At 42.8% G+C, this 25,835-nt stretch overlaps 1 protein-coding gene and 1 long non-coding RNA gene across 7 annotated transcripts in view; one reads left to right on the top strand and one right to left on the bottom strand.

The window, feature by feature from the left end:
• Positions 1 to 748: 748 nt before the first annotated feature.
• LOC140992254 (uncharacterized) overlaps positions 749 to 25,835 on the bottom strand; it is a 55,025-nt gene continuing 29,938 nt past the window's right edge. The window contains exons 2-3 of the long non-coding RNA XR_012178013.1: positions 6,496 to 6,593; positions 749 to 772 (exon numbers count right to left, since the gene is read on the bottom strand). This is a non-coding gene — a long non-coding RNA (uncharacterized lncRNA). The remainder of the gene's footprint in view (positions 773 to 6,495; positions 6,594 to 25,835) is intronic.
• Positions 19,110 to 25,835, top strand: part of LOC140992252 (prospero homeobox protein 1-like) — a 43,031-nt gene continuing 36,305 nt past the window's right edge. The window contains exons 1-3 of one of the 6 annotated variants that reach the window (XM_073462548.1): positions 19,110 to 20,058; positions 24,544 to 24,959; positions 25,148 to 25,798. In XM_073462548.1, the coding sequence (XP_073318649.1) occupies positions 24,609 to 24,959; positions 25,148 to 25,798 (1,002 nt within the window). In that variant the 5' untranslated portion in view covers positions 19,110 to 20,058; positions 24,544 to 24,608. Of the gene's footprint in view, positions 20,059 to 20,565; positions 21,441 to 21,556; positions 24,960 to 25,147; positions 25,799 to 25,835 lie in introns of those variants that run through there. The other 5 variants (XM_073462550.1, XM_073462546.1, XM_073462547.1 and 2 more) reach the window with 5 other exon arrangements.

Raw genomic sequence — 25,835 nt, 5'->3', positions numbered from 1 at the left:
GACGACATCTGGAGCAAAGAAATAATTTTGACATGAAGTACATCTTCATTAGAGCAAACCAAAGCAATTGCCTGAGATGTGAAGAAGTACTTTCATTTGTAAGATCTAATTTATTGCTGTTGTGGTAATGACATGCTGATGTTGGAAGAAGAGCAACTTGTTTTGATCAGATATCTGCGAGAAAAAACAAAGACAACTTTCACTACTTTAGCTACCTGCTACCTTTACATGTTTCAAGCCTTCCCACCTGCTTCACCTGGCTCTTCAACTCAATGCTTCACTTGGCCTTCGCGTTTAAGAGTTCGTCTTCATGTGCTGGTTTACAATTCACCCTTCGCCACAGCCACTTGCACTTGCGCCTTTTGTTCCCCCTGCCTTTATTCCTTGTTTCATTTTCACTTGTCTTCCGCCGTCCTTCATACTGATTCCTTTCACCACCAGGTGCAGCTCTGACATCCTGTTATGTAGGTCTGTGCTACACAGAAATCTACTGAGAAACTCACACCAAGACACAGACACCCAAATGAAATCAAGCAGTGCTTTCCTCCCAGGTCCATGTCCCACTTCCTCGCCAAGCAGTACATGGCCATACTGCCGCCGTGCGACTGACGGACTTCTGGCACAGAATGGCAGCGCGGCGGACACAAAATCCCTCTCAAGGAGCAGATGCTTGCTTCCTCTTGACATATGCCCCCGAGATGGAGCAGGGTGGATGGGAATTGGAGGGGAAGGCAGGGGATGTAAGAGGGGGGGGGAGAAGGAGGGTGTTAATCTGGAAGAGCAAGGAGCAAGCAGAGAAATGAGGGTATGATAAGACAGATGGAAGTCGAGGGATCTAATGAGGATTCTCAAGTTGTTCTATGTCATACATTTGTTCAAAATTCACATCTTTAATTTCAAAATCTTAATTCAAAGGTAATTGTGTCGCTATTCTTCAGAGTCATGACTGTTAGCATGTCATGGCGAAGCCCTTTTGAGGCCATTAAGGATTTAACTAAAAGCTCTCACTTTCTAATAAATTAGAGCCAAGGGGGCACTGGGCCAATGTCAGAGATTTTAAAAGAGAGGGCAGAAAAGAGCCAGAGAGGAAAGCGAGCTCCTTCTCGGCTAAAGATGAACAGATGGTGTTGGGTGTAAAAGTGGAGATACGGAGGGATGAGACAGGATGAGAGGCGAGAGAGAGAGAGGGATGAGGGGATTTCAAGAAAGAGTTGCCACATTTGTATCTGAATCGTCGCTGCTTCTCTTTCCATCATTTCTTGCCTTTATATACTCTTGAGGTGACCAAACTCCATTACAGAAAAAAAACTAATTTTACAGACATTATGGTTTTTAGGCAATCAAATAAATTGGAAACATTACTCAGGTTACGACTTGCTTTAGCGGTCTGAAGGGTATTGGCAGTGGTATTTTGTGAGAAATGGACAACAAAAATGGATATCAACGGCCACTTTTAATTGATTTGCATATTTTCAAGGGATGAGGAATGTACATGAAATGAAGGGTCGTGATCTGTATTCACAACCATAAATTTTCATCAGTGGCTCGTTTCAAAGACTTCACAGTAAACTGGCCTTGGTGTTACAAAGAAAGAGGAAGACATAATAACCATATTTATATGTGTTTGATTTCAATGATTGGGTCACCAAAGTTACAAAAACAACATACTTTCTTACTTAGCTCTGGTAGAATCTAGTCATTTGTGAGAATTTTGCTGCTGTCTCAATACAATGATTGTTGGAATCGCATGTTTGATGCTCACAGAGTTAAACAAGACTAAGAGCCACGCAAGCTGCTAAAGCTAACATAAAGCATGCTCATAAAAACAATGCTAAGCAGCTGATTTTTAAAACGGTTACCATTTTAGTTGTGTGTTTTAGCTTTCCAACACGTCCTAATAACACTTAACACTATAAGGAACTAAGTGTCGTAAAGATACTGGATTTCTAACTTTGATACAATACTTTTAAAAATATCGATATTCAATACCATTTTTGACACCACGGAAAAACTTGACACAACATTGAGGGCTTAAAATGTAGGACTTTTAATAAAAGCTTAACAGAACAAGGCTGTGTACTGTGTGTTAAGCAAAACAGGATTTCATCTATTGGTTGGACCGACTGGATGACCAACATCTGACGATTGACTTTTCCATTCGAGTGACCTAAGTGCACACGGGGCACCATTTTGAGCTGAACTTGTGTTGCATACCCTGTTTCTATTGATCCCTGTCACTCGCCTTGACAGCACTTCATTACAGACAAAGGAACAGTGTATTCACTAAGATGAATGAGGACGTATCTATACAGTACCTCTTAATTTAACTACAAACATCTAATAAAAGGTCAGAACGCAAGGAGATAGCAAGTACTCACCTATCTTTTACTTGAGTGGATATATCTCCAGTCTGATCTTGAGCACACAACTCATAGGTTAGTGGTGTGTTTAGATGACGCCGCCGAAGTTCATCTTTAATGTATTTAGGGTGGAAAGAGAGCATCAGAGGTTATGTGACGCAACATGATAGTCGGACGCTCGTTTGCTTTTAAGACACGGTGTTACACTTTTCAGCAACAACATCCTCATTACTCAGAAAACAGACCTCTAACAGAGTTTTTACATCGTCATTTTTCAGCGCTGTGAGCACCTACACTAACAATTTCATCCAACTTCACAGTAAAAACTATGGCGGCAGAAATTTCAGAAAATTGCCTCATTACACTGAAACTGCATGGAGAGATGCCACTAGAAGTCAGACAGTAATTCCACTTTCATGTACCCTAAACTCTGATTTTCTTTACCTCTTGTCGGATTTGTCCGCTTGTCATTTACTTTGAGGTAGTAAACACACAAAATACTGTATATACAGGCGATACACACACACTTGGCCACACAAACAGTTCCCACAACCAATACAGTTGCAAGGTGAAATCTTTTCATTAAAGCAAACAAACAAGCAGAGAACACACGCACACTTAGAGAGCACCATAAACAGCAATTCTAAGTCTTTCATTAATACGCACAAGAATTTAATTAACGGCTATTGATAAGCTTCGTCTGTCTTAAGGACATGTTTGTTTGTGAATATGCAAAAGTGTGTGTGGGGTGCGTGTCTGTGTATCTTAAGGACGCGCTCGTTATGCAGTCATTATACGGTGATCTTCTTGATTTGTCAAGCGTGAAAAGGAGAGAACACATACACACTCGTACAGTGTAAGATATGAACACGGTGTGTTGATGGATTAGATGGGAGTTTTTAATCATCTTAATTAAGCCTAATTGTTATTTGTTGAATACGTGGCATTTATGAAGTTCACAGGAACACAAAAGCAGATTGACGACTAATTAAAACTCAAGAACCGCGTTTTATTACAAGAATCTGTTAAGAAGCGAGAGCATGTGCGGCGGTGGTTCAAAACAAATGAGAGGGATGTATGAGAAGAGACTGAGTGAGCACAGTGTTATTGAGAAAAAGTTTTAGAGTTGACTTGTGAATTTGAGTTCCTTTTCCTATATAACTGTTAGGAGTCTTGCATGATGTAACCCGTTCATAGACTGTTTTAGTGAAGGTAAAGGTCGGGTGGCCAGTGACTGCCAGTCCGAACTGTCCTGGGTCCACTACCCAATTGCAGATTGTGTTACTCAAGCCCAGAGTGTTTAGCTTTCCAATCAGCTTCATCTGTGCGATTGTATTGAGTGCAAAGCTGATGTTGCCGTTCATGTTCTCCAGATGTGCAAAGACGGAGTGGAGGGCAGTGGATACGGCATCCTCCGTGGGTGCGTTGGTTCTGAATGCATACTGGTGAGGGTCCAGGCTGGCAGGGATGTTGTGCTATGAAAAGTTACATGATTATGAACATGTTTCGACACAATTGCCTATTTGTTCATTAAGTTAATCAAAAAATCGCCTTGTCGCAAAAATAATCCGGGTAAAAATCCAATAATCCAGATTCACCCCAAAGGTCAAGCAATTAAAAATAGTTTGTAGCTGTAGATGGTCTTGGTACTGATTCTTCTGATTCTTCACTTTGTAAAAGCCGCAAAATGCCATGATTCAAATTATTACTTTGCTTTTGAGCTTTATCAGAAAAACTAATTAAACCTATAGTGCCAGTTCTGAGCAACCTTTTAGCTGTATAATAAAGAGGGCTGCAACTCAATGATTATTTTCATTATCAGTTCATCTGCTGATTGTTTTCATGATTAATCACTTAAGAGTTCAGCCTGTAAAATGTCAAAAATCGTGAAAAATGCAGGCCAGATTGACGTCTTTATAAACTTTGCCTTTAATATTAGAATAAATGAGTAAAACACAGAGGTTATTGAATGGGTCTTTGTATGTGAAGATACTGATGCTGCAGGTGGGTTTTGTTGTAGTTGTGTTTAATAGGCAGGGGAGAGTCTAAAAATGGAAAGGAGGGTTTATACTTCACAGGTAGATAATTGTGTGTGTGTGTGTGTGTGTGTGTACGTGTGTGTGTGTGTGTGAGAGAGAGAGAGAGAGAGAGAGAGAGAGAGAGAGAGAGAGAGAGAGAGAGAGAGAGAGAGAGAGAGAGTGAGTTTGTGTTATAAGATGAATGTCTGATTCTTCTGTGGCTGGCAAGAGTCTTCCTACAACAGTAATTACAGACTGTAGCCTCTCTGGAAGATGATCCAGGAGCACACACACACACGCACACACGCACACACGCACACGCACACACACACACACAAACGTCTCCTGCCAAAAGACAACACCCAGCACTCCCCTCCTAGATGCACCTGAGGAAAGAATGACTGTCACCACACACACACACACACACTCCTTGCACCTGAGTACACTCACGTGCCAGCAAAAGGCCACAGCACCGTCTGTTCCTGCCACACACACACACACACACACACACACACACACACACACACACACACAGTCTCTCTTCTTAACACTTCATTTTCCTTTTAATTTGATTCTCAGATTTGTCACTGTGCTGTGTCTGTTTGTGTTTATTTGCACCATACATTTTCATTTGTCGATTTTCCCACCAGATTTTTCTGTAAAACATACCAGCCTGTGCGAGCAAGAACCTGCTGTAATGTTCTGACCCATCTACAATGTGGTTCGCCAAGCTTAAAAAACAAGTCCAACAGCTGGACATGCAGCATTTCATTTGCATCAGAAATGTGTTCTGTATACATGTTGAAAAAGACTCCACAGCTGTGGCAAGCTGATGAGCCTGATCTAAAGGGGTTAATGTTAAATGTCATAGCATTATGCAACAGACTAGAGCTCGGTGATATGGCCTTAAAATAATATGACAATATTTTAAGATTATACAGCAGTACATGATATATATCTGGATGTTTTGAAATCTCCTCTGAAGCACTTCATAAATGCTAGGACTGGGCGACATAATCAGTATTTTGTACGGATGACGATATTGCGACTATATTGTTGGGATTACCATCTTGCAAAATAATAACACAATGACAAATTTAATAAATAATCATCAATAATGTGGATATATTGACGAAGTGGGTAAAAACAAGCCTTTAAAACCAGGAAAAGCTTTATGTCATATCATGATACAACAATATCCAAAATCTAAAACGATACATATGTTCTCATATCAAGATGATGGTTTAATATCGATATATCGCCCAACCCTACAACAGACTATGGTTGACTTGACTCAATTTCAAACCCCTGCAGTCTCATGTATTTTTTTGAAAAATTAAGAGCACATTTTTCACAATGCCGCCAGCTTCCTGTCACAAAGCTGATCTTTTCCTCTTCTGTCTTGAGGATAAAGACGTCGTACCATCTGCCGCAGTGAGCGAGTGATGGATTTAAAGCTCACTTTGTGCAGAATGCTGCTCTCTTCTAGTTCTGAGTCGTGAACACACTGAGCAGCAAAGGATAAAATCAGGTGTTTTTAGATTTTTACAAGTGGAAACCAGGTGGGAACTGGCTCAAAGAACTCAAATCAATGATGACAACTCAAAGTATCGACTATACTAACTCAGGACTTTATTCTTTGTGTTTTGATACACTGGGAATGATTTTAAAGTGACAGCCGCTCCCAGGCTCTATGAGGTGTAGAAGGTTAAATGATACATGCAACACTTGAACAATGTGTCTAATCAAATACAGTTGTTGATGCTTTATGTCTCAGACAGATGTGGACTAAAAGCACTACTGTTAGCAGGTGTGAGTAAACACACATGACAGACGATGTGTGAGTCGGTGGTGTGTGTTTCTGTGAGCAACTTAATTGTCTCAAGGAGTAAGACAAGCCTTCATACATCATTAATACAAAGACACACATGTTTAGCAGGTTGCCACCTTTCCCAGGTGGCACGCACACTCATGCGCACACACACATTTGGCGCGCTAAACACCTTGTAAAAACCCCTGGTGACCCAGAAGAAATCACAGACAGATTGAAGATGGGGCAGCAGGAGGAGGAGGAGGAGGAGGAGGAGGAGACAACATGAAGAGCGAGGAAGACACACCTGTTATTAGTTTTGCTCCAGACGGCTGATCTCATGGAAGTCGGGATGGACAGATCGAAGGAGGGACGATGAGGAGGAGGATGAGACAGAAGGAGATCCTTGGAGAGAACGAGAGAAATTGTCGGGCATGAATAATGGATGGCAGGTCCTTAGGGACCATGTTCAGACATTAATAATGGATAAGACTCAGCTGGAGGGGGCAAGGAAACGCCTCAGCAGATGAGAAGAAAGTACTCGGATGATGCTCCTTTAGAAACTGGTAAACTTTTAGCAAGTAGTATTGTTGTCTTCATTCTTAAACAACCAACATTGCTAATGAGACTCAGGCAGAAATATTCACAGACAAGGTAATGTACAGGGTTTCCCTTACATTCATTTTTTTGTGGCGACCCGCCACCATATCCACATGAACCACCAACCCAGTCTGTCACTCTCATTTAAACACACATCATGTGTTTCCCACACATAGACTTTACTTGGGTCGGTCTCCAAGTGTATTGACGGCCGCCAAAAGCTATTTTTGACTTTCACATTGACCCCACTGATAACATTGTTTTGTAAAAGCTTGCAAGTGCACCACGCTCGGTACCACGTTAGTTTCTATCGTCCTGATAGGCTGCCTCGGCATCACCTGCTGTTGTGAAACTGCAGGTGAACAAGATCCAAAATGTGAGTTGTGTTTTTTGGACGACTTCATAAAACATATTTCTGATGCGACCCAATCGTCACAATGAATGTTAGCTAACTACGTTTCTGCAAAACCACAGATAAGCCGAAACATACCGCTGTGCTTTTGCTCTGCTAGGCACAAAAACCACTTGGTTAGGGTTAGTAAAACATCATGGTTTGGCTGGAAATGTCATCAGGTCTCCTTAAAAATATCCATTGGTGTGACTCTTAAATGCTTAAGTGTTACATAATATATCAGGTTGTGGTTTGTTTTGGTCAAAGGTTTTTGTTATGAGTGTTTTCATATCCCTGCCAGATTTTGTTACCCTCCATTTCCTGGAAAACATCTGACCCCCACAGGAAGAAATGGAAGTCCCTGACAGGAAAGAATTTCTTAAAACATTTTGCATTACAGCAGTTAAATATCAGCTGGCTTTATCTGAAACTATTTTATAAACAAACATAAAAAAAATAGCTGGAGCATTCACTGCAAAATAACCAAAATCTAAATAAGATTGCTGGCCATTCCAATCAGATGCTTGAAATGATAATCATTTTGAATCCCCTACTGAGTGTGATGTTAAATGAGCTGTGAGAAAAGTTGTTTTCAGAGACATGTAGTTACCCTTAAAAAGGACAAGGTAAACCTTCAATTCGAGCTAAAATTACAGAAAAACACCAAAACATTTCCTGAAAGAGCCCCGAGGTTGAGTTTAAACATTTCCAACGAGAGCGGTGCACATGCCAGATTGAAAATCAGACGAACCAAAAATTCAAAAATTTCTGCATGAGAGGAGCGACAAGGAGAGGGCGCGAGCTAACTATCACTTACAAAGGCCCTTGTGCACACACACACACACACACACACACACACACACACACACACACACACACACACACGTGAGACGAAAAATACAGATGCTTCCACACATATTTATGCACAGTTGCAGAGAGACACACACGCTAAAACACACAAATTAACACACAGAGTTTGGTGTACTGCCAGTTCTTGATGACACTGAGAGGGACACACACACACACACACTTTCCACCGCATTGTCCTGCTCCCTCTCTTCCTCTATGTCTGTTACATCCTCTCATCTTTATTTCACACACTCGCTCCCTCTATTTTGAACTACACACACCAACACACACACACACACACACACACAGGCAAATGAGCAGCACACTTAAACTAAATGGGTGGCCTGATGGTGAATCACTGTCATTTAGCAACAAAGACCTCAGCTTGTTGTCCCTTCATCCCCCTCTCTCTCCCTCTCTCTCTTCATCTGACACACACACACACGCACACGCACACACACGGGCACGCCATACACAGATCAACACTAGTATTTCACATTCACATCCACCATCGCAGGCGTGTATGTGCGCGAGACACACACACCGTATGGGTGTATAATTACAGTGAGTGAAGCAGCACTAAGGAATAATTACAGAGGCTGGTTGCTGTTGTTGTTGTTGTTGTTTCCAACAAATAAACCAGTACACAAACAAGATGGAGGGGTGAGTGGCGGGTCAAGCCATCTCCGCGATGATGCTGTAATACAGCGCTATCTCCCATATGTGGATCTGCGCTCCGTCACTTTCTCCTTTCTGCTCTGTTTGGACGTAAGTTTGTGGACGCCTCCACCGTCACGATGCATCCATATCACCGATGAGCATCTCAGTCCAAAACTAAAGGGATTCATCTGCCGTCTTTACTTTTTTGGGAAGCCTTTCCAACATATTTTGGAACACGGCTGCAGGGATTTGCCTCCATTCAGCCGAAAGAGCATTCATGAAATTGGCCACTTATGTTGGGTGATAAGCAGAACCCACGCGGACTCTGCAGCCCCAAAATTCTGAGAGTTGCTGCTTGTAAAACTCAGAACATTAATCCATCTCCACGCCCGTGTGCATGAGTGGGTCAGTCTTGTGCCATACAGGTAGTGTTAAGATCAAAGTTTGTGGTGCATTGTGACAAAACGTCAAAATATTTATTTCAACCTGCTTGAGATAATTTTTTTAATGTATGTTAGTTAAGAAACATTAGAAACATTGACATTAAACAAGTTGGAAGCACACTATTGTCTTAAACAGCGACCCAGAGTGAGGGGTGTCCATATACTTTTTGTATAGCTTTGTCTTCAGTGGGAAAGGGAACCATCAGCATTTATTCCCGGGCCAAATGACTCTGCAGTAGTCACTGGGGTTAATTGGCTCGAGCTCCGATAATTAGTGCTGGAAACACAACACCTAGGTGGACACGCTAATTTACGCCCCTTACCCAGCTGCATCTCGTCCCTCCATGTTCTTCATCATCATGTTGATGCTGTAAAAGTCCTGATGGAACCAGAGGAATGTCCACTGAAATCTTAATGGCACCCAGGTAGACACACTAACTCATCTGTGACATGCATTGAAGCTCCAGACGTTGGCGCGTATTTATTTCTTATTTTATTTAATTGAACCTTAATTTGATGGAAGTCCCTTGTGATTCAAATCTCTTTTTCGAGGGAGACATGGCCAAGTTAGTACACAAAGTTACAGAAATGATCCAACTGAGCAAGTCAAAAAGGACCATAGTTGATAAAAATGCTTTCATGCGTCACCTATTTAAGCTATCTGGCGCTAATAAAACCAGCATACACGTGCTAATTTTGGTTTTTAGGTGGTATCATCCATTTCTCTCCTTTCACTTCTTTTTCTGCTCGCTTTTTTCTCTTTTTTCACTTCCTTCAAAAGTCCCAAAGTCCTCTATCCTTTACTGCAACTCTTTCTCTACACACATCTACACACACACAAACACACAGTGCCCAGGCAGTCACCTGCACTGAAGGTAAATGGAGTGTGAGGTTTTACTGGTGCTGTGATTGCGGGGTACGGCTCAGGAGGAAATAAGTGTTTGGTTTGTTTATGTGCTATCAGACAGCAGGTGGCGGAGTCGGCACACCGCCTCCTGACCCGCACATGGGGAGAGGGGTGGACTGAGGTCGAGGCGGAAGGTGTGAGTGACGGGGTGGCGCTCATCGAACTTAAGTCTAAACATTTCTCAGAAGTATCCTGATAAGCGAGCAGACGATGGCCACAGAGCTGCATCTGCAACCACAGTGCCGACACTCGCAAACAAGTGAAGTATGTGTGTGTCTTTGCTGTATGTCCATCAGTATCTGGCAAAGAGCGCGTGCGCGTGCTGTCCGTGCATGTGTGTGAAGCGGTAGGGGAGGTGCGAGGTTGTGAGGGTGAGGGTTATCCCACTGCGTCAGAGAGAAAGAGGAAAAAAGAGGGAGGGAGCTCTCTTGCATGTAGGAAAAAAAGGAGAGATGAAAAATGGAGGGTAGACGAGGGGCTTTGTTCTCCTGAAGGGCTGGGTTCAGCGGTGGATGAAGAGCTAACTCTTACTGGGAAATCACAGCTTGGCACAGGTCTGTCTTTCATTTGTTTGCATTCACTCCACTTTTATTCCTCTTCCTAACCCTCAGTTTTTAATCAACATTTTATTTTCCTCGCTCTCTTTTCCTAATGTTACCTGTTTATTTCTGACTCATTATATGTGTTTTTAGCTTTATATCAACTTACTTGTTTCAACTTTTTGTCTATACCTTCATCCCGAGTACCCTCCATGTGACCTATCCACTGCCTTCCATCCATCCATCCACTTTTCCTTGTCTGCGTCCCCCCCGGTGTTCTTCATCATCATGTCGACGCTTTAAAGTCCTGTTGAAACAAGTGGGATGTCCACTGACATCTCAATGGTAATGCCTAACAAACACACACAAAAGCATTGCCAGAGTGATTTCTCCACAGACACTTTGGACGGTGACTGTGATGAAAAAAAAAAGGGGACAGAAGAAGAGCGATTATATTGGTGAGAAAGAAAGATATACTCACAGCTCTTCACTGTGTGGCCTTGCCTTTAGTCTGAACTTTTTGAATATCATGTCAGTGATGAAACAGTGATGAAAGGGAGGATCAGCAGGTCTTCACACATTGTCCTTTATGTGCCAACAGGTATAACTTCACAGGAAATCATGAATCTTTTTGACTGTGGCCTCACTTATTTATAATTAAATCAAGATACTGTGCGGTACTCATTCAGAGGTCTTAGATTCTGACACCTAAACTCAGAATATAGAATAACAAACCCATACCTGGCATTTTGTAATAAGTTAGGTAATATTATGTGCCAGAGATGCTATGTCACCAAACATTAAAGGTCCAGTATGTAGGATTTTGGAAGATCTTTTGGCAGAAATGAAATGAAATAATCAGAATTACGTTTTAATTAGTGTATAACTACCTGAAAGATGTGCCTTTTTATACAGAGGCAGGTCTAACCTTTACACTCTAGACCTTTAAATCAGCTTTTAATTGAGTTTTATTTCCTGTTTTACTAAAAGTTGGTCAAAGCCATTGATAAATGAATGAATAAATTATAAAATGTGCTCCAAGGTTAATTTATTTTTATCCTTCGTGATTTATTATTCAATCCAATTATTCAATAAGTAGGGCTGGACCCAAATTTTCAACAATTGGGATATTTGTACGATTTTGGGATTTGGGTTTTTGCCTTTTATCAATAAAGGCGAACTACAAAATAGTTATTATTGTACCTTGTTTAACCAAACTCGTGTAGCGGACCGAACACAGGAATATACAAAGAAACTACAAAAACATGTTGATGGTTTCAATCCAAAAGCTCAGAGACACACAGAGACCCAATGACCTCTGACCTTAAGGAGGAAGGATGTCAAGAAAAGACAAGGAGCAGACCTGAGAAGACACTCATTGTCCAACCAACCACAGACTTTGCATCCTCATCCTTGTCTCTTAAACCTGTCAAAAGTCATAAATAGACCACACATGCTGCGTTTCTCCTCTGTGGTCTCCACTCCAGAGCCCCAAAAAAACGGTAATCAGGACAGCACTAGTGTTCAGTTGGTTGCAATCTGCAATCGCACCGCTAGATGCCACTAGATCCTACACGCTGGACTTTAAATCAGCGTTCCACACGAGTGAATAATTGCAATAATGGATTGACTCAATTTAAATGACATCCGCAGAGGGCAAAAAACGATGTATGTGGCTTGAAACTAAAAGGGGACAGTATTGGCACTGATCAAAGCATCTTTAGCCTTATTCTGGACGCAGCCCAGTTAGAGTCACTGCATGTAGCTGACCAATCAGGACACTATAGGAAGTGTGTGGATGAGGATGTGACTGAACCCTTTAGAAACCCCCTAATAATAATAATCCAAGCTCGGTAATATGGACACAGTCGAGAGTTTAAGGAGAAATTGCCAATATTTCCATATTTGTCTTCGTCGAGAAAATTCATCCAAACATCTGCCAGATCACACAGAGAGAAATAAAGCTGTCAGCTGGCTCTTTCTTCAGACCTATCACAACTAATTTGGCGCTTAATGGAGCAAATTTACTGCAAGGCTTAGTAACAATAAACGTCTTCCATCAGAGAGGAGAAGAGACGGTTGTAATGACAGTCGCAGAGTGTTTGCTGCTGCTCAACACAGTGACTCACAACAGTGAAATAACGATGATGGTGTCAGTGATGCCACTAATTATGAGCAATTTTACAACAATAACAAAAAATTTAGAGTGTGACTGAATTACGTTGCATTGAAACATCGTAAAGAGATGATTTTCTTTGCAGTAAAATAAAACGCTGTGTTCTGATGTTGGCGGTTGTGTGTTCGCTAGAGTCACGATCTTAAATACATTCCTTCTAGACATGTTTACTTCAGCTAGACTGAGCATCACCATTTAATTACCCTGTTACTTTGGCTCGTGCGTGCGTGTGTGTCCGTGTTTTATACCCTAACAGCCTTATTACTTGCCATGTTTTTACCTTAAACTTCTTCGGCGGTTAAATGGGAGCGCGGCTCGGCTTCAGATCGGCCCCCGGGCGTTTCCTTACGTGCCGAGTTGAAGGGGCGGGAGGTAAAACTCTGTAATTCAATTTCAATTAAAGGAGAGGAGGGGAGGAAGCTTTAATTGATTGTCGTTATGCCCGAGCTGTGTGTGTGTGCGACTGTGGACACACACACAGATGTCCTACTTTCTCCTTGCTTGATTATACTCAGCTTGTTTCAGCAGACTAGCATGGGGAGGGGGTCAGCGCTGTATTGTATTTATGATATTATTATATATAATGACTGCAGAAATGCTAATTTCATTGAGCTAATTTAGATTTTTTTGGGGATATTTTACAAAAAGTTGGTCGTAAACAAGGGCGCGCATGAGATAAAAATGTGCTCAAAGGTTAATTCATTTTTATCTTTTGTGATTTTTTATGAAATTAAACAAGTCAGCAAACTCAATCGCTCTGTTTGTTTAAGCTACTTTGCCCGTCCGGAGCTTATTCTAATGTGCCAGAGGCTATCATTATAATACCCCCTGCAAATACGGCCACATTATTACACCGAGCACAGTTTGATCCCCAAAGTGATGGCGACTCGGAAAAAAAAACGTCCTGAAAGTCTGCCTGTCGCATTGTGTACAAAACGACATGGGTCAATGAGTAGATGGAAAAAAAAAAAAAGAGGAAGAGAACTGCTTTTTAAGTTTGTTTTTGCTCTTTTTATCCTTTGTTTGTTTGCATTATTTGTGTTGGGATTTTTATTCTGCATCTCCTCGTCCCCTGTCGGGCTTTCTTTTTTTTTTTAAACAATTTTGGCTCGGCTACAAGGCGTTAATGAAAGCATTTCAAGCAAACATGTTGATTTTTTTGTTTCCATGGGGATCCAGAAAGGCCCGACAATGTCACAGAGGCTCCGGCCAACAGACTGGTGGAAAACACTGCTGCCTTTTTCTCCTCTTTTATTCACATTGTGTCCCTCTATTCCTCCTCAACTCTCCATCTCTGTTGCATCTCTTTATATTTCTTTAAATTTCTCTTACTCTGCTCATGCTCTTCTGTCTTTTTTGTTTTCCCTTATCCGTGTCTTTAAGCAGCCCTTCAGCTCCATTTCTCTTTTTCTGTCCGCCACTTTTCTCTCTTTTCTCCTCTTTCCCTTTCTGTCTCTGACCCTCTCCATTCTGCTCGCTGCCTTTCTTTCCTTTGTTGTCGTCTATGTGTGAAGAGCTGTGATAAATAAAGACAAACACGCTCGTACGTGTTTGTGTGTGTGCGTTTGAGAGACGGACGCCAGCTCTCTGATAGCATTGTTAGCCTCTCCACCTCTCCTCACTCCACTGCACACCCAGCTACAGGCTTTCTTCCCCCGCCTCCACCCCCTCCATCCATCCAGGCCCCGAGCCAGGAAGGCGGCTTCGGGGCCAAGTCGGGCCAGGACGGAGGCTTCATTGTGGGGATGCAGGGGGCGTCGTCGGTGCTAGAGGATGAGGACCAGGGATCCAGGCCAAGCCCCAGACCCAAGACCCTGATCTGGCTTGCCAGCCGGCCCACTAAAGGGCCTCCGTGGCTGGGCACAACATCAGGGCAAGAGGGGAGATGGAGGCTGGAGGTCTCAGCAGCGGTAATGGCAGTGGCTAGATTAAGACCTTCTCTTAGAATCAGCACAATGGAGGAGGTCTACATGCACATACACACACAGGCGTACGCACATACACACTGGCTCTATTCAGCTCCGTCCATGTCGCCCATCAGAGGCAGAAAAGCATGAATAAATACATGAGCAGTGTAGAGCTCCATAGGACTGATAAAAAGAAAGAAAAACACACATGAATTACAGCGACTGAAAGAAAGAATGGTAAATTGAAAAAAAGGGAACAGATGAATAATTTTGATGGTTTTGTACTACAGTAATTGTGGTGGGAGAAAAAAAAAAAGAAAAGGGAAAAGGAGGCTGATGAATTATGAAAATCCTCCAAGTCCCTGAGCTCAGGAAATGGAATAATTAGGAGAAGTTAAAGAGCCAAGTTTGGAAAATAATGTCAGAGATGAACTTTCAGAGGCCTGTGAGTTGATGTACAAGTAGTATCAGGTTCACAACAAGAGAGATGTGACAGGATTGGCCAGGTTAAACCGGTGCAATGGCAGATAGTGACCATTTTTAGTGATTGAAAGATGTCGAACCAAACTAAAACAAATCATTCAATATCAAACGCAGACTGGCTACAAAACACAGTAGTTTCATGTAAACACAATCAGCTTCCTGCTCATGTCTGAGGTGAGAAACATTGCAGCATTGAGGTTTATTTGAATGTTACATCATATTTAACATTTTCACATTAAATTCTATTTTGTTAAGTTGTGTACTTACATTATCCCAAATGTTTCCAACATTGTTCAGACTCAATTCAATCTGTAATTGTATCCAGTTACAGGTAGAAATTAAACATTTGGTCGCCTGTCGCTGTAACTTCCAGGGAAACATCATGGTAAATCAGAGAGTGAGGAAGGAAGTGGAAACATAACATAAAACCTTTAAAACAAAACCCCCTTTGCGTCAGAATTAAGCAGAATGCAGGAGTCTAAACTGTAAGTGGTGCAAAATTTATTTTTACAATAACACATCTGCTCTAAAGAACATTTTCAGCCTTGTTTTTGGGGAGACTAGAATAACTTCAACCCAAAGTCGAGCAATGTACGTTGCTGCAAACGACAGATATGTTGAAACTTTCCATTTCTTTATGTTGCAACTTCACGTTTCTTCAGGTTCAATTTTCATTTTTATGTTTTTACAATACCTTTGCACATGGTCTGGTTGGGTTTAGACACAGAAACCACTTGGTTAGCGTTTTGGAACGGATCGAGTTTTGGCTTAACTGGTTCTGTCGCCACAAACACGGCTGGAAACTGTCCGAACTTCTTGTTACAAGTACCTGTTTTTTTGCCTCCGAACTGTCCTGACGTCTTGTCAAAAATATAGGTTTCAGTTTTCCACAAACACGGCTTAAAAACATCCCAACACTGCCGTTAAAATATCCAGTGGTTTCACGCTTACAAATGTTGAAACACAGTCTTGAACAGTGGTCTCTGGTCTCACATACACACTAAACGTATCCACGGTTTGCAAAAAGCCTTGCCAGTCAATACCCTCATCTATTCACACATTATGCGTCAATTTTCAGGATATTTTTACGCATTATTCAAGGCATCATGAGAGCGTCGGGAGAGCTGAGAAAAGCGAGCACAGAGAGAAGATGATGTGTATCAAAGTTCACAAAGTATAAATAATCCAACAAGGACATGGTGGCTGCCCGGTGTGCCGCTTTATTGAGCACCGTTCGTTTTTCTTTGTGTCAGCTAATGTCCATGTTTTTGGCCACAGAGGAGAGGAGAGAAGCCTAGATACCTGGTAATGTCTGCAATAAGACCTTTTTACCACCTCTTACCTCTTCACCTATACTATATGGTACTTCTAGTAGTCAACGTGTGTGTGTGCGTGCATGTGTGTGTGCTTGCGTCACAGCTCTCAGAAAGGACCCTGGGACCCTCCTCGACAGTGAGAGCTTTTAGCTCTTCTTCACTAATGTCCTGAATAATGGTATCTTGATGGAGAGAGAGTGGAGGAAAGAGAGAGAGAGGAGAAAGGGGGGAGAAAAAGAGACAGAGAGAGAGAAAGAGTGGAGCGAGAGGGATGGAGAAAGAGACAGAAAGAGAAAACCTCTGCATCCATCTGTCTCTACCTCCAGACCTCCATCAGCAGCAGGCCTATCATTATTCCCTCTCTCTGCCTTTCTATTTTCATTATTCCCTTTTTGTCTCGTTGTTTCAGCATCATGATGATCCGCAGAGATTTTACTTGCTCTTGCAAAAAGACACATCTCGGCGTGCGCGCCAGCCTTTTAGCAAAATGAACTTTTGATGCCATCGAGGTATTATGAGGAAGAAAAGGGACTGTGCCGTTTTTGGAAACATTAGACGAGCAAGTCCTTTGAGATGTAGCGTCGCTAATGGCCGCTAGTTGTTGGCTCCAACAAAAACTTTATTTGGGAGGTGCAGTATGTAGGAAACGGCCGCCCGTTGAATTCCTACTCATACGTTAGACAGTTAGCTCAGTTAGCCGTGCAGCTAGCAGTCCGGACTGGGAGTTCAAAGATTTCGGAAAACCAGGGGAGTGTTGGTGATTACACTGCTAGCACAGGAGCGTTGAGGGGCTAGCTGGTTAGCATGCTAACTTCGGCGAACACAATACAAAGACGTCGTGACGTCACAACTCTTATTTCTTCACATTCTGTTGATAATTTTATCTAATTTTTAAACTTTTTTCAACTAAAATTCTGACATATTGCAACTTTAAGTCTAGAAAATAATTTCAAATTTGAGTTTCCACACGTTTTAGATGTCAGTATTTAATTTTTCTTCTTGTAATGTGTCTTGGGTTCAATTTTTAAACGGTATAAGAGAAGTAAAGTTCGGTGTCAGGCGCGGTGGTTGCTCGGACTTCAGGTTTCTCCAGCTGATACAGATCCTCTGTACTAAAACAGTCCTTACAACGTGCGTGTCTTCTTCAGTCTATGGTTGAAACAGAAAAGTGGAACTGGAATAAAACCGTTTAAGACTCGCAAGATAGAACCGGTTCCTGTTTCGTGCGGCAAAGAAATCTTGCAGATGTGAAGCTGCAACAGAGGATCTTCTCAGACTTTTGTCTCATGTGCAACACTTGTTCTTTAAAAAAAAAACACGTGTTGCACCTTTAAGCTGCACGTGAGAAGACGGATTCACTCTCGAGTGTTTCAAATCTGTTCTTTAAAAAGTGGTTTTGGGCGAGATTCACACTATTTTTTTAAAATTGTTAATCAACTCAAGTCAAACCAAAGATGTGAAAATAAAGTGATGAAAGACTTCTCCTCTCCTTTGTTGTCCTTATATTTGTGGAAGATTTATGTGCATGTATTTGGCCGTGGATTTGGGGATCCTCTCCTGAGAAAATTTCTGGTTTTTGATTTTAAAAAAAACATGTGATTTCACATCATTTTGGACCAAAAAAGAAATTGAAAAAGCTCGAGCGGGTAGTAAACAAACAACACACAAAAAGCTTAATGATAAACCTTGCCAAGGAAGCCCACTGGGGACAAACTACAACCATTAGATCTGTCATTTGGTTACTTTTCATGCTCTCCACGTTGATTTTACAGTCGTTCGGCTTAGGTGGTGCCCAAAACGGTGTGGGCGCTGTGGGGGAAAACCCTCTCCTGACTCCCTGGAAAGCGTCACATTCAAAAGGAAGAAGTTTTTTAGAATAGCTTTTGAATTTCTGTCCTTTTTCTCATGCTGGAAAACTGTTTGGTGGCGATGGATGGGGAGTGGGTCGTGCTTGTTTGGACTCTCAGTTTCACTCTTTGGGTTAAATCCTGGCACATTAGCAGCAGGTGGGTGAAAGGTAACTCTGTGTAAACTGTAGGGAGAGTTCAGGGTGACTGACCATGACCGAAACACACACTTTCTCTTTCTCACACTGATTCCACCTTCTCCTCTGTGTGTGTGTGTGTGTGTGTGTGTGCATGCATGACTCACTCTCACACACACACTACTGGGGGGTCATCGCCACAGCAGGCAGGCAAACACCATGAGGTCAACGAGTTAAACATTAATACGATTTTTTTTGATAATAACTCCTGCAGATTTTCCAGGACTTGTTCTTTATAGATTCAAGAAAATAAAAGCACATAATTATGAGGCCAAAATCCATATTTTGAGATTATTTTCCATCCTGCATTGCTCTTATTTTGTAGTGTTTAAAATGTAGAAGCCACCCTCTCCTCTCTTTTTTTGCCTTTTATTGTGTAAATTGCCATAATTTCCTTTCCTCAAACCGTCTCATTCTCACCGTTTTCAGCTTTAAACTGTCTCATAACGCAGATCCAACACTGTCTCCTCCTCTTTACAGAGATAATCCATATGCACGCACACCTCCACCCCCCTCCTCCTCTTCTTTTGCTTTCACGGACATTGCAACTGCATTTTTTTCTTCTCCCCCTCCAAATATATTATTTTTCTATAAGCGTCGTTTTCCAAACTGCAAAACGGCATCACCCTGGGCGCAGTTGTTTCAAATGGGTCACAGCTTCTATTAAGCGGAGAGAGAGAGAGAGAAAAAAAAAGTTTGTGTGCTGCTTTGTGGTGGAGTGAAGTTGTCTGTGCCAAATAATTGGCGATGGGATCATTAGAAAAACTGGGGCCTGCATGCGAGGACAACCTGCGTGGCACGAGAACGCACATCTGTCTCCTGGGGGGGGGGGGAATATTTATCGGACATTTCTGGGGTTTTTTAATATTTGTATTTTTTTCCTACAAATTCAAGCGCACGAAACATCCGCAGAGTGCGTGATAATTATTGTATAACTTGGCCGATTATCCCCGCGCGTAATTAAGTTAAGAGGAGAGATGCCCTCCGCAGCTCTGACGCTGTTTTGTCATATTTGATAATGAGGAATGTTGGAGGAGAAACACCGCAATCCACTTTTGTGCGACCTCGTTTTTTGAACCAGGAGGAGACACAACGCGCAGAGAAAATTGTTGCATCCGATCTAAATAACTTTGGAGTACAGGTGCGCGTTTATTTGTGGAAGGAAGTGGGGTTTTTTTTCCACGATGTGGCATTCCTCTGCACAAATACGCACCGCAGAAATCCACATTTTGCTTAAATCCAGCGAGTTTACAATCTAAATCCGCCTGAAAATGTTTTTAAAAATCAAATAAAAAAATGTATTCACACTTTTCTCACATATTTCCTCAAATTCCTTTGAGAATCCTCCAGGAACTCTGTCAGTTTCTCACCTTTTTTGTGCGCACAGGCAGAATTTGACGCTCCTTTCTTTTTTTGTGTTTAGATTATTCTCATCAACAACTCTTTTCTCTTCATGCATTTTTTTATTCTGTGTGTGATTTTGATTTTATTCCTGCGGGATTCACCCACGATGCGTCCTGCAGGAGCAGCCTGGGAAGTAACTCGGTCCTCACCGGTGAGTCCTGATCCTGAAGGAACGCGTCGACACAACCTGTACAGTTTTATTTAATTAGGCCTGACTGTATTTAAATGTGTTTCACAGAATCTGCGAGAGGAAAAGCTGATTTTACTGAGAAATAAATTTAATTTCACTGCAGGCCTCATCGTGTTGCCTTTTTGGAAATACTCGCATTTCCCTGTGAGTGTGTTTTATTTGCAGCTCTCCAGGATTGTCCGCGAGCAAAACACTGACTCCCCTATCAGCTCCAGGGTTTACCTGACCCCTGATCTCCTGAGAAGAAGAGGAGAAGAGAGGAGGTTCCCCATCAGAAGAATCATTTCCTACAATTATTTGTATTTATTTTTTAGTTGAACTTTCTTTGATTAATAAGGAGCTGCGCGCAGAGGCGCACGGTTGTTCCCAATTACGCACACGCGAGTACAGCTGCAAAAACGCATAAAATGAGTTTCTGACTTTTAAAGAGTATCAGTGCAGAGGAATGAAAAGAATCAGATAAATGTAAAACTCGTTTTTATTAAAGAGGTTAATAATCATAAAGCTGAGTGAAAACATGAAAAACGGACATTTTAAAGTAATTTTTATTGGATGAAACAAGTCAGGAAGAAATTACGCGTGTTCAATTCGCTGATTTGATCTGTTAAAGTGATTCTCACAAACTCTTTCTGTTAACAGTTAAAAAGAAATAAAACTGGAATAAATCGTGTTCAAACACTTAATAAAAAGGACAACAGAAGCGGTTGAAGTCGGATTTAATTTAAGCGATAAATGTGGGTTTCTTTTTTAAAAAACGTCGCTGAACCTGACTCTCAGTTTACCCTCCATCATCCTCCGCTCCTCTCTCCTCCCTCTCCGCGCTTTTCGTGGGGGCTCCTTATAAATAAAAAAAAATCCACCGTCCCCCCCTGGTCCCTCTTCCTTATTGGTCAGGTGGAGCCGTTACCTCACTCCGGGGCCGGTGACGCAACGTCTTCACGTATCCTTCATGATGCGCGTCTCTTCTTGTTTCTTAGTTGAGAGTCTTGCCGGCGCTCGGAGGGGAGAAAGCGGAGGATTCTGGACGAGCGAGCTGGAGAGTGGCGGACGGACGCGGGTGCGCTCGATACTAAACACTTCCCATCCCGGGAGGAGAGCGGCGCACAAGAGCAACCTCTCTCTCTCTCTTTCTTTCTCTGTGTCTCGCTCACTCTCTCTCCCTCTCTCTCTCTCTCTGCCTCGCGCACACACACGCACGCCCGCGCGCACGCACGCCCCGCATACGTCTCCACTTCGTCCGTAGTAAATTACGGCATTGATCTTAACAGGCGAGCGCGGATCTGTCTCTTGTGTTCGCCCTTTCTTCGACGGAGCGACTTGGAGGAACCCGGCTCGACAGAGAAGTGAGTAGAAGCGCCGATTATTTACCACCATTATTATAACACGACTCGTGGGTTTTTATATGTTGGATGTGTGTGCGTGTGAAAGAGAGAGAGTGTGTGTGTGTGTGTGTGTCCGCATCGTGTTCGGAACTTAACTTCGGCGCTTGTTAGTTCATCCCGGTCGCGGATCCAGATGGTTTTTGGATGAATTTTTGGACCGTTTCGCGAAACTCTTTCCGCTCGTATCGACTTTACGCGCGTTGGTGTCCCTCAAATCTGACCGTCTGAAGTGTGTTTTTGAAATAAAAATGCGGTTTTGTTCGCTGTTCGCTTCTCTTTCACCACCGATTTTGTTGGGTATCGTTGCGGAATCCGTCTTGTTTTGGATTTACGCACCGGCCGTCCACTTTTGGATTTCAGTTTTTAATCAACAAACAGATGAGTCAGATTTCCTTTATTGCGTTTCCTCGAATTGAAGCAAATAAACAGAATCCTCCCGATTCCCAAATCAAATAAAAGTCAATTTCATCGATGTTTCACGACCAAACTTTCTTTGAAAACAAGTGGATTTATCTCCTTCCATTCCCCCAACTTTAAGAAAACTTTACAAGCTGTAAAATAAAAGAAAACGCGTCATGAAAAGATGGAAATGTTTGCAGGATCCTGGACTCATCGTTGTTAAATCTCTCCATAATTTGCCGACCGTGCGTAAAAAGTAAAAGCTCATGTTTTCTGTGTGGACAGCGGTGCTCTGCGCTCAGAGCGCACAGCGAGAAGTAAAGGATCCACTTCACACTTATTCTACCAATAATAACCACGATGTTTGGCTCCTCAGGAAGCAGAAGCTGTGCTAATAATGACCAAAACCTTTCACTTTTTAAATCATTTCCACCTCTGTAATTTTAGTTTTTAAATAAAAAGTCTGACACGTCCACACTAACATGCTTAAATTAAACCATCAAACCTTTAAACTGATACAGCAGTTACAGTCACTCATCAGCTACTTCCCATTTCAGTTCTCGATTACAGAGCGAGTTATTCCTGCTCGTCCAATTCAGATTAAAAACGTGAAGTTTCTGTTTTGTCCCAGAAGCCACATACTCTCACATCTCCTTTCGCTGCTCACCTTTCACAGTCACCTCGAAACACTAATGTAAAAGGTCTTTCACACTTCTTGTGTATTTAAAAACGCGTCATATTGCGGCACGAATGTGTCCAAGTTTGATTTTTAAGTCGCAGGAAAGGCCATGAAGGTTTTTTTCCCTCCTCAGTTTGACCTCAGACCTAAATTTCAAAAGTTTCAGAGCTCTTTGGACCTCCTAATCTAAACTGTTTGTCTCTCACTCTCTCTGTGTGTGTGTGTGTGTGTGTGTGTGTGTGTGTGTGTGTGTGTGTGAGGAGCAAATAATGCAAACAGCCAGCAATGTGTGTATGCATGTTCTGTATGTGTCTGTGCAAGTGTGTGTATCTGGGTCACTGCCGGGCAATGTGTTGAGGGGCTGAGCGTTTTTTTCCCTGAACGCCTCTCGTCTGCAACTCAGAGTCACATTCACACACTAACCCTGCCTGGAATGTATTTCATCTGCTAAATGGCCCTGCAGGGACAGAACGGCTCGGCCGGCGGTCGCGAAAGCATCCTAATCGTGTCACTGATTGAGTCGGAGAAAGTTCAAATTTCACGTCTTTTTTTTCTGTAAATTCTCCTCGCTCAACTGGCGCGTTTGCAGGCACGGCTCGACTGAACTGTCGCAGGAAAGCAGGTTTTAATTTGTGAAATATTTGCCTGGACTTGACCCTGAAATCGCTTGCAAAACAGATGCAAACATGTAACGTGGCAAACGCTGCAAGTGCAGGAACATCACGTACACATTCACCTGTTTTAAAATAGCCAGACTTATTCCTGGAGATGCTTTTTATAGATTTTTTTCGCCGTCCTCTGTTTAATTTGACCCATAAATCCTGAAAACGTTCAGATTTTTGTTTCTCGGGAGAATATCTGGAGATTTTCTGCATTCTTTGCAACATAATCCACTCAAAGGCAACACTCATGGATATAGACGACGCCAGCCTCTTCAGCGTTTCCCTCCCCCTGGGGATGGTTTAAGGTGTTTCCAGCGCGTCAAGAGAGAAACTTAACCTTCATGAGGTGCTCTCACCGCCACCACAGGTGTCCCTCTCTACACTTTGCCGCATAAAAGATAAGATACATCCACTCGTGACAGAAAAAGAAAAACCTAGCCTTAAGTGTGCCGTACGTGAAGAACTTGTTAAAACGTCAAGTGGTAGCATTTATAAGAATGTACCTTGTCTCGTCAAAATAAAATTCTTCAATAACAGCCAAATGCACTGCTTATAAAAATGTAAGATAAGTGCCCGTTTCTTTCTCGTGTGAAGGAAACACTTTTTTTTCTCCCCTCTGACAATAAGAGAGAGCTTGTCGATGCTTCACAGCTCCTCACAAGATGCAGAAATCAAGGTTAGACCTCAGGAGAGAAGGAGGAAATGGGAAATGATTTTTGGTTATTAGAGGCAGGTGTTACTTCTCTGTGGGAATACATCCTTGAACTATTTTAAAGAGTGTGTTTTTCTCTCACAGTGGTTCCCCCTGGCTCGTGGTCAAGAAACGTAACACGAGTGTTTTTTTGTGAATTTGGCTCGGGGGGTTCGATCGATGAGTGTGTGTTGGTCTGAGTTTGTTTGAAATTTGTTGATATTTATATCTGTTATATATCGTCTTGTTTGGTTTGAGTAACCCTAACCCCTGGTCAAAAACACTGGAGAGAGTTTCCTGCACAAGATTTCTATATTTGTTTTTGTGTCTTTTAACTGTGGAGAGTTAATTCTGAATCAAATCAAATAATTCTTTCCTTGTTATTTAAAGCCTCAAAAATGCTGATTTTAGTTAAATGTTTTTTTTTTATTTTAGCGCTGGTATATCTCACAATTTTAAAATATTATCCGTAACTTTTCTTTCTTCGAAGACGAGCCACATTTACATTAAATAAAGCTGCCAATTTCAATGTCTGGGCTTCCTTTTGAGTGACAAATGATCACTTTGAGCACAGTTTTGCCGAATGATAAAGATTAAAATCACAAAAATGTGTGTTTTCATGTGTTTGTCCAGGTAACTCCTCTCACCCTGCGTGTCTGCGAGGACCCCTGGTCATGTCCGTTTAGCTCCCCTGCGTGATGCCTGATCATGACAGCACCACCCTCCTAACCAGACAGACAAAGCGCCGACGTGTCGACATTGGGGTGAAAAGGACTGTGGGTAGCGCGATATTCTCCCGCGCCAGAGAGACCCTGCTCGACAGCATGAACCAATCGCACGGCATCGAACAGGACGGAGACTGCTCGTTGGTCGGTCACGGCCACGGGGGCACCAACGGGGACGGAGAGAAGTCGAATGTTTTGAGGAAGTTGCTGAAGAGGGCCAACTCGTATGAAGACTCCATAATGCCATTCCCAGGTGCTACCATCATCTCTCAGCTACTGAAGAATAACATGGGGAAGAACGGAGGAAGTGACTCAGGCTTCCAGGTAAACACGCACATCCAGGTCATAAACAGATTAACTGGTTTCAGTTCTTTTTATTAAATCATTGGCTTTAGTCACTGTTTAGCTGTTCCTACCCTTCCAGTCAACCAAACAATCAAGCCACTAAAAGATCTTGAATCCTCTGATCGATTAAATCATTCATTTAATTTGTTAATTTCTTTTTAATTCAGTTCTCCTGTCCTCCATCACAGGGGAGTGGAGCTCTGTCCAGTGGTGGCTCAGAGATCCAGGCCGAGGACGCCTGCAGCAACTCCTCTCGTGATCGGGACAGCCCCTCCGACTGCCTCTCTCCTGGGCCTCCTCTTCCCCCTCCACCTTCCTCCACCTCCTTCGGGCGGCCGCCACCGCCTTCGAGCCATAACTCCCACGCTCCCTCTCAGCCCCTCTCCCTCTCCTCCTTCGACTTGGACAGGCTGTCGGACGAGCACCTTCGCGCCAAGCGCGCCCGCGTGGAGAACATCATCCGCGGCATGAGTCACTCGCCACTGGTCCGACCCAACCCCGGCGACCACAACCAAGAGAGCAACCGCGAGAACGAGAACAGCAGCAACAACAGCAACAGCAGCAATGACCACCGAGGAGACGGCAACAGCCACAACATCAGCGGCCACGATCACAGGCGGAGCGACGGCCCTTCTTCCCTCCTGAGCTCGCCGGGTTCGAGGGGTGGTGCGGTCAGCGTTGGTGAGGTTTACAGGGAGAATAAGAGAAAGCAGCGCCTGCCACAGCAGCAACACAGCTTCACCCAGCTGGTGTGTTCAAGGCAGGAGCAAAGACAGGAAGAGAGGCGGCAGCTCAAACTGCAACTGGAGGACATGCAGGTTGGTAGCAGAATCTTGAATGTCAGGGTCTAAAGGA

The sequence above is a fragment of the Pagrus major genome, chromosome 24 (assembly GCF_040436345.1).
Source record: "Pagrus major chromosome 24, Pma_NU_1.0".
NCBI classification, from domain to species: Eukaryota; Metazoa; Chordata; class Actinopteri; order Spariformes; family Sparidae; genus Pagrus; species Pagrus major.
This window is presented reverse-complemented; position numbering and strand designations above follow the sequence as displayed.